Source organism: Chaetodon auriga, chromosome 14, assembly GCF_051107435.1.
Source record: "Chaetodon auriga isolate fChaAug3 chromosome 14, fChaAug3.hap1, whole genome shotgun sequence".
NCBI lineage: Eukaryota > Metazoa > Chordata > Actinopteri > Chaetodontiformes > Chaetodontidae > Chaetodon > Chaetodon auriga.
In genome coordinates this window covers 4,268,976-4,278,097 of record NC_135087.1, presented here as the reverse complement: position 1 = coordinate 4,278,097, position 9,122 = coordinate 4,268,976, and the positions used below count along the sequence as shown (strand labels likewise).

At 45.6% G+C, this 9,122-nt stretch overlaps 1 protein-coding gene across 1 annotated transcript in view; it reads right to left on the bottom strand.

Annotated features, from left to right (window-relative positions):
- galnt16 (UDP-N-acetyl-alpha-D-galactosamine:polypeptide N-acetylgalactosaminyltransferase 16) overlaps window positions 1-9,122 on the bottom strand; it is a 38,703-nt gene continuing 29,581 nt past the window's right edge. Inside the window, exons 9-15 of the mRNA XM_076748575.1 lie at window positions 8,649-8,752; window positions 7,783-7,909; window positions 6,856-6,948; window positions 5,341-5,424; window positions 4,580-4,706; window positions 4,078-4,194; window positions 1-887 (exon numbers count right to left, since the gene is read on the bottom strand). Coding sequence (XP_076604690.1) covers window positions 744-887; window positions 4,078-4,194; window positions 4,580-4,706; window positions 5,341-5,424; window positions 6,856-6,948; window positions 7,783-7,909; window positions 8,649-8,752 — 796 coding nt within the window. The 3' untranslated portion in view covers window positions 1-743. The remainder of the gene's footprint in view (window positions 888-4,077; window positions 4,195-4,579; window positions 4,707-5,340; window positions 5,425-6,855; window positions 6,949-7,782; window positions 7,910-8,648; window positions 8,753-9,122) is intronic.

The following is a 9,122-nucleotide window of genomic DNA, read 5'->3' as shown; positions in this document are numbered from 1 at the left end:
TTCCTTTGTTACCACATTTTATTTCTCAAACAACATAGAGAGTACTTTACACAAAAACCAAGCCATTATCTGCTTCAAATATTTACAGAAAACTTTGTAGAGAGACAGAAAAAAAAACATTCTTTGGGTCTGACCATGCAAAACAATAAATAATGTTCCTGACGGTGCTTTGCATGGTGCTTTCAAGACTGCTGTTCAGCAATTTCAAAAAAGCTGGGATTTTAGTTGGCTATACATAAAGCTGCCCTGGTCCTCGCAGCCATCAGGCATGTCTCAACCTAAGACAAGACAAGCAGCGACTTTGACTCAGAGTAGGTCGGGTGCACCTCAGCACGTTTGCTACAGTACAGTATGCACTCATCTGTTTTGAGGCTCACTATTCCAAAAACAAATCGTAGACCAGGATAGACACACACATGAAAAAGTGAGATGTGCAACAGTTTTCAGTGAAAAGCTTAGATTACGTAGAAGAACTGCAGCATCCTGGAGGGATGAAGCACTGTACACAAAAGACCTCAGACGTTTCGCTCAACAAGGCCTTCAAATGTTGTCGGCGACGCCCCCTGTCACCGAGCCCAATGAGCAGGAGCAGGAAGTTGACATCACAAAAGTAGAGTTCTCACTCCTTTCATCCCTCAGCGAGGCGGCAGACAGCGTGCAGATGTGATCCCCCCCCCCCTCCCGCAGGCCGGGCCCAGCGTCTGCTCCTCCCCTCCCTCACCCTCCTCCCCGCCCGCCGTGGCTCAGGTGATAATTTGCGGCTCCCAGGACTGGCTGGCCATCTGGGGGCGACACTGCGCGATGACCGGAGGGCCCGCGGGGGTCTGGCTGTCCAGGCAGAGGCCGCTGACCATGTGCTGCAGAGCCGTGCCTTTAGGCTTCCACTTCTGCAGAGACAAAAGGACGAAATCCATCTCTGTCAGGTTTACAGAACGCACAGAAGCCATCGCGCACTCTCTGCTTTGTATCATCCGCTGCTCGTAAACGACGCGTATCAGCACAGGAGGTTCGTGTTAGTGACGAGCAGCGGCCTGAGTCAGACCTGGATAACAGTAATCACACGAATGATTGACTCGCTCGACTCGCAGAGGAAAAATCAGAGCGCAGCCAGCAGCAGCGCACGGCAGCCTGCCATCACACACAGAAGACACAGTTTCTGAAGTACATACACTCAAGTACATGTACACTAAAAGTACAAATCTGCAGTACTTTACTTTTCCATTTCATACTTCTTTTCCACTGCATGTCAGAGGGAAAACTGCACTTTTTACTCCATCTACATTTATTTAACAGTTTTAGTTATTGGTTACAAAGATATGAGTTTTTAGGTTATTTATTATAGATTAAACTACCCACCAATCTGGTTTCCATATATCGGCTATATATCAGACTTTTTTATATGAACAACAATCTTCATCACGACCTGTATGATTCTTATTTTATAAAAGCTGTGACATTTCTGTACTGAACTTACATACATACAATGATATGATATACATGCAATAAGCTCGTGTTTGTATATACTGGTCTAGCTGTATTCTACACACATACGTATGTGAATATTTGTGTGTATCCGTCATATCTTATCATAATAGCTGTATTTTTAATGTGTAATCAAATAAATGAATTAATTCATACTTGTAACACAGTTGATTAGGTACAGCTTGGTAGAACTAAAGTACTGCACAGCCAGGGCATTAATTATACTGTATTATGTATTTATCTTCATGAAGGTTATTCTAATTAGAATATAATCATATAATTATAATGTTCAGTTCCAGTTTAAGCTGTTTCAGAGAGGCGCTGATTCAGCTCTCTCATCGTTTTGGCTGTGGATCGCGGTGCTGTTGAGTTATACCGAGTCGTTTTGATATAAACGTGTTGGACCTAATATTAGAAACACTTCTCGGTCTGATGCAACACAGTTGAGCTGCACCACAAACTATAGCCTCCAGAATTAACATAAAGTTGAGTCAAAACCTCTAAAGCGAGTCTAAACAAAGAGCGAATGTTCGAACCTCCATGAAGGCAGGATTTACCGCAGTACTGCTGTGCTAGTTTCAGCTCGGCGTAGCGAAGTACTTAAGTAAAGAATCTGAATACTCTGAATACCTAGAGGTATGTGTGACTGTAGGCCAAAGCTCAGAGGAGTCAGCTTATCACTAAACCACCACACGGGCTCATATTATCACCCTGCAGGGGAAAAAATCTGCTTGTATTTCTTTTATGTTGTCATACTTTCTCCTCGTATCTGTTTAAGGTCGCCAGTAATCTGCTCCACAAATCACTCACACGACGCTCTGATAGGCAGGATTCAGACGCAGAGTTCAGTCAGAGAGCCACGTCAACTCCAGCTCTCCCTTATAAACACATCATGTCATGTTTTTGTCTCGTAACTCGATTTCCACCGAGCGACAGGTCCTCTGGATTTCTTTGATTCTGCATAAATCTAATATTCTCCCCAACAGACGCTCTCCAGAGTTCTGTCGCGGAGCATAAGAGTGCCAGAACAAGTTCGACGAGAAACTTGAGACCGAAGTAAAGAGAGCGAGAAAGTGCTCCCCGTAAACAGGATGTCTATAAATCACCAGGTGTGAGTGGCTCCTTTATTAGCTCGCTGATTGAATAGTTAGCGCTGCTGAACTTAAGGCGACAGCAGAGAATGAGAGCGCCAAGGGGAGATTTCTGCAGCTGCGTGGAGGCTTATCAAAGTCTGGGGGCGAATGGGGGGTTAATCTTTAAATCCCCGAGCAGGGAAAGTGTGTGTGTGTGTCTACACGCGTGTGTCACATATGGTAAACATGCTCTTTAAGTGTGTGTCAGGTGGGCCTGTGCCTTCAAGTGTGTGCACGACAAGGAATGAGTAACAATGACTCGTGCATCAAGTGTTTATGTTGTGACCTGCAGGATGGACTCTGATTTATTTTTGATGAAGCTGCTGATCGTCAACACTTCGAGCCAGTTTTCTGTCTTGAAACTCAGTTCCAAGTGTTCCATTACATTTATTTTCATTGGACGAGCTTCTAAAACAGCGTTTAAACCAGCGTGGGACGTAATCTCTCCAGTCAAACCCAAACTAATGAAATTCTTTCAGGATTAGATGGAGAAGACATCTGAAAAACTGAAATTTTCAATAAAAGATTGATGCTGAGAAAATAAAGTTGTCCCTGGCTGCTTCCATGCAGCAGCGAGCTGGGAGACGCCCCTGCCGTGTTGGTGATGGATGGCACGACGGAAAAAGATGAAATTACCGAAGAACAGCGCAGGATCAGACTGACAACAACACTCCGACCTGCTTTTGTTTAATATTTACATTTTCCAAAACGGTGCCACTATTACTTGTTTCTCCAAGAGTTAATCACTTCAGTACTCTTTCACTTAGAGAGCACAATCTAAAACACATGGACTTTGTTCCTTTCTGGGGGATTAAACACTCAGAACAAGGAGGCCAAATATCTCCCACAGCAAATACTGGTTGCTTGTTGATGGGCAGGCTCCCAAAAAACTCTCAAAGGATTGCAATGGGGCTGCAGAGAGATGAGAGGATGAGCTGGCAGGAGTCCCGCACACTCACACACATGCTTTGAGTTAATAACTCGCCTTTTAATGACATAAATCAAGCATGCAGCCAGCACGCGTCCACATGGGATCTGAGTGTTCAACATGGACAAAGGGGAGATCGAGGAGGGAACAGGGTGGGGTCTGAAGTCAGGGGACCGCTTGTTCTACTGCGCCCAGAAAATCAGCCGCTCTGGCCAATCAGGTCGTCGGAGCCTGCTGGCATCGTCAGCTGACTGGCTGCTTAGCATCTATCCTGGAACTACCTCTTATCTCCGTGTCCCTCCTGTCTGAGATCGACAGTGTGAGTGACACCTCGAGGACAGCTTGACTCCAAAGCGGGACAACCGTTTGGAAAAACTAAGACCTCCTGTTAAAATGAGTGAGAGTGCAGATTAAAGCTGATTCCCTTTTCTTTTGTTAACCCCGAGTTTACGCACCGACGTCAGAGAAAAGTTTGTCTATGAAAGAAATGAAACGTGCTGCGAGGCTAAGCTTCGCGAGGCTGACCCTTCTTACCTGTCTGGGCTCTTTTGAATTGCAGGCCTCCATCTTGACCTTTGACCCCGCTGTGAAGGCTGAAATGGCCAGGCAGAGGTCCTGCTGCCGGATCAGTGGCTCTATTAGTTCCCATCTCTGAAAAATATGGAAAAAAAGGGACAGTTTTTCATTCAGCCTCCAGAATAAAAGCCTGAGACGTCTGACTGAAGGATTTTTCAAAATAAAAGTTTTGCAAAATGAAGGTAAGGCTTAACTTTGGCGTTTTGATACCATGCTTTATGCTAATTTGTGAGAGAAATCACAGAAAACATGTTTACTATATTACATAAGTCACATCATCAGTATTGATTGGGCCTCCTGCACAGAATCTGAGGTCCCCGTGCCTTCTGTTTATATGGACAATATGCCCTGACACCAGTGTCATCAGGTCAAACTCCTGCACATTTTCACATAAATAACAGCAATAATAAAGACGTCAAGCGTACGACCCACAGTCTCCCCCTAGTGGCAGAGTCCTGACCTGCGACTGCGGCCTGTTGGCGCCGATGCCCCTGCACTCTGCCAGGCCGAGGGCGTCTGTCCCACGGGTCTCCAGACACAAACCGCCTTGTTTCAGCACACTGGACACCGCTTCCTGCTCCGGGACCCTGAGGGATCCATTGACAGCGAGGAGAGAGGCCAACGAAAGCTCTTATTACAACAATAAAGAACAGATGGATGGAGTTGACTGGCCGCCCTATTGAGTAATTGAATCGCACCACAAGTAATGCGCCCTATAACAACACGTACTTATAAAAATATACAGCTACACCATGGAGAGACCGCAGTTACTTGGAAACAAGACACAGAGCAGATACAGGCCGAGAGGGGGAGGAAACAAGCTGGTGGGATACGCACTGATAACCCGCTCAGAGGTTCCCATCCAAATCAGATAAATTTAGAACACTGGTTCTGAACTCTGGGCTCATGACGCCCCGAGGAGATGTAAGATGATTTCTTATTTAAGTGCTCTGGGAGTTTTGAAGGCCGAGAATAATTTCTGATCAATCAAAAGGGAAACAGCATTTTCCATCTGTTGGTTTTTAATGTTTGGAGACTGAAAGGGAGACGGCACGGAATAAATATTAAGAGTTTTGTAACAAGCCAGAACTAAAAGTCATCCACAAGCATAGCGTGTGCCTCCACTCAGGAAGACGTCAGTGCTTGACCTTCACTCTGCAGAGTCTGGCACTAAAAGGACGTTTTCGCGCCCATCTGCTGAAGGGGGGACGTTCCTTGTACCTCAGCTCAGGATAGACGTTCTCCATATACCAGCGGAAAGGTTTGCAGTTCAGCTTCCGCCGCAGTGTCAGACGGTCTGCAATGCTACAAAAGGGAGGAGAGAGGAGGATGGGAGACACGGTGAGAGAGGAAGGCGTTTGAAAAATGAGCATCCTGCTGATCCCGAAGCAGAGAACTGAGCTGAAGCGTCAGACTCGGCTAATGAGCATTTTATTAATAGTGCTGAACCAGCGATAACTCGTTTCTGCTAATACCAGAGAGGGATTTCTCCTCTAATCCACAAACACAGCGCTCACGGCTCTCCTGTGTTTCTGACAGAAATAGAGTTGAAGCCATTAATCCCAAAAATCGATTCGACCGATCGACATTAAATTAATTGGCGACAATTTTGCGAATCAGTTTATCGTTTGAGCGATTTTTCCAGGCTCGAGATTATCTTTATTTATTTAATTCATTTTTATTTCATCTTTACTCAATCAGCTGCACAATAAACAAGGAATTAATGAAAACAGTTAGAAGAAAACATCAGACCAAGCAGGACTCTGGTTTGTAGTTCATGCCATTAAAAAGGTGCATAGTGTCTGAAACCAGCTCTGCATCAGTGCCTACATAAGGGACATCTAAGGCTAAGCAGCCTCTGGATCGTGTGCTGTAGTTACTCAGAGATGTGAGGCAGTCTGGAAGCCTCAACAGCAGATTCCTATCAGTGAATAACATGAGACGGTAATTTCGTCTTGGCTGTAAAGAAGTCCATCCGGCCGTGCGACACAGAGAACAGTGATGAGTGCTTTGTGCTGGAGCGTAATGCACTGTGGTGACAGGGTTTAGCTGCTGAGGAACTGATGGGGCAGGATGACAATAAAGAAAATCTCCATAGTCAAGGACAGAGATGGAGGATGACTGCACGAGTTTTACTGCTGGAGGAAGAGCGAGATCCTTTAATTCTGTGAAAGGCTGCAGCCTGAGTGCTGATGGCTATTGAACATATCAATAGGATCTGTGGTGAAAGAGACACCGAGGCTTTGAAGACTAACACGGCGAGCTGGGGTCAGCAGCGCAAACTCGCCTCCACACCTCCAAGTCTATTCTGACTGGACACATTTTAATAATGCAGAAGGTTAAAACAGATTCAATGAAAGTCATCATCTCAGTAGAAGCATTAAAAGTGAGCATTTTCAAGCAGTAAGGCGACTATTTCTCTCCTTCCAGCTGTTCAAATGTGAGATTTTGCTGCTTTCTTTATCATACATGAACATTTGCTGAAAACCTTTGGGTTCTGGACTGCTTGTAGGATAAAATAAGGGATTAAAAGATGCCATTTTGGGGCTCTGGGAAGCTGAAATAAAGTATTTGTGCGGATGATTGTTTGTTAGCATGGTTAGAAAAACCCTTACCAAACTGACTGCTCGACTGAACACCAAAGAATGAATCAGCAAATCTCTAACCTGCATGAAACATGACCAAACCTGCGTGTGAGAAGGAGACAGAAAGGAGGTGACGGTATAACGGACAAACCTGCCAAAGGCCTTGCCCTGAGCCGACGGCCTGGCGGAGTAGTAGTACTGCTTATACTCGTCCATCCACACCTCCGCAGCCCGCCGGGTGTTCCTGCGTGGACACAGAGACGACACCTGCTCAGACGCAGTAATGACAGCGCTGCTAGCGTTCATGCGGGCCGCTCTAATGACAGCAAACACGCAGCAGCAGGAATTTCATCTTCCTCACATTCTAAGTGTACCCGCAAGTGAAGACAAACATACGGCTGCCGAAAAGAGGCAGATTTCATTCAAATACACTGGTGGTGAATCTTGTCTGTGATCAGGAGGTGATGAAACATGAACGCACAGCACAGAGACGCTCATCCAGGGCTCCGGCTCTGTATTTCATCAGGGTAACCTGACGAATTAAAAAAGAACAAATGGAGCTGAATGCTGAATGATGGTGATGACAGGCTGGAAGCTCGGAGCGCTAACGACCAACCGCAGCTAAAAATCAGGTTATTTGTCTTCGTGGAGAACGATGCCGCTCAGGTCACAGCTTTAAAGAATGAATAAGTTATATAATGATTATTGAGTTTCTGCTGCTGAATCATTTGTTTCCTTGCAGCCTGGTAGAAAAAGTCCAGGCCCAAGAGTTGGACGTCTTCAGTCCACCCAGAGAAAGCTTTGTTTCCACCCACCCTGGACTTTAAGAGCAGCTATTTAAGTAGTTCTATTAGATGATGTCTGAGCAAACTTTGTCCAAATCCAATCACTTGCTTGCTCATCTCTCACTGGCGAAGCACTTAACTTCACTCTGAACTGAGCTGAATCATGTGACACTTAAGATTTTAAAGCTGACTAAAAGATTAACCTTGCTGGCAGTTGGTAAATTGTTTTGCAGCGTTCATAACACCGTGCAGCAGACAGGACGTCAGGTTTTCTACCGGATCAGCCCACTCACTTAATGTAGGTGAGAGCGTTGCCTTCTGGGAAGTCGTACGGGTGCCGCTTCCTGAACACGTGGCCCACCCGGCTGCAGGGAAGAATCTCCAGGCTTCCTCCGCACATCCACACCCGGAAAGAAAGCTCTGCAGGGGGACAGACACGGACGGTGGGGTCAAGCATGTGGGCCTGCAGTCAGTCAGTCTGTCTGCCTGTAAATGACACAGTCTGCTCCGCATCATCCCAGTATCCACCCGGCCGCGTTCACCTGCTGTATTTCTTATGCAGCAGATGGCTGTAAGCTGTAAATCAGCAGCATGAAAGCCGTTGTAGTGGATAATTAAATGCTCTGCTGCCTTGCAAATTCCAAGGACACAATTGGCATTTTGGAGAGCGGGCCGCTGGGCCTCTGCAGCATCCAAAAGCATCTGCACTTGTCCAGAGCCAGACAGGCCACAGCAAGACCAAACACATGAAATTAAGGCCTGAATTAACATTTTTCATTGTTATTCGTGTGAGTTTTATGTCACTGGAAACAGCAAATAAACATAATAGTAAGCAAGAAGAAGAAGCAATGCTCTAAAAATCAGTGATATTCATCCATGTTTATCTGTGTTCTTATCCTGAAGGACACCAGTGAGGTGCAACCAGGTAAAATCCACCATCCCTCACTGATTTCCCTTTTGAAATCAATGACTTGTGGGATGTTTAAGCTTAGACCAGGCTATATGTATGGACTTGTTTTATGTAAGTGCGTAATCTCCTGTCCATATGATATTGATATTTACAGCTTTACAGCATATGTTTGAATTTTTCTTGCTTCTGTGAACCTATTTCATGCCTGCAGAGGCTTTACCCTGATTCAAGTTCAATAAAATGTCTCACCAAAGTTCTCCCCTCCCCAGATGTCCATGTGGGTGTCATACTGGCCCAGGTGGTTGAACCAGCTCTTGTCCATGACGAAAATCCCCCCAGCGATGACGGGAGTCCTGCAGAGCGAGGAGGAACGGAGTCATTCGCATGTTCTTTACTGGCGGTAACTGACACTCTTATTGGCTTATTAATGGTGGGAGATACTCGATCTCGATGTGGTCAGACTCTTCTGATTAGCCACATTCAGTTTTTCTGAAGGAGGAAATCGGAGTTACGATGCTTTCCTTGGGAAAACATCAAATCCAGTTCTTACATTTGCAACAGTGAGATGTGCAAGTGTGTAACTCTACAGGCGTGAGAGCTCCAGGCTTGGTATTAACTGCTGTGTGCTGACTTAATCTCACTAAAGATCAGCATAAACTGAACTGGGAATATAAGCCTTAAGGTGGGTCCTGTATTTTTTCAAACGGTCCTTGAGTCAAAATC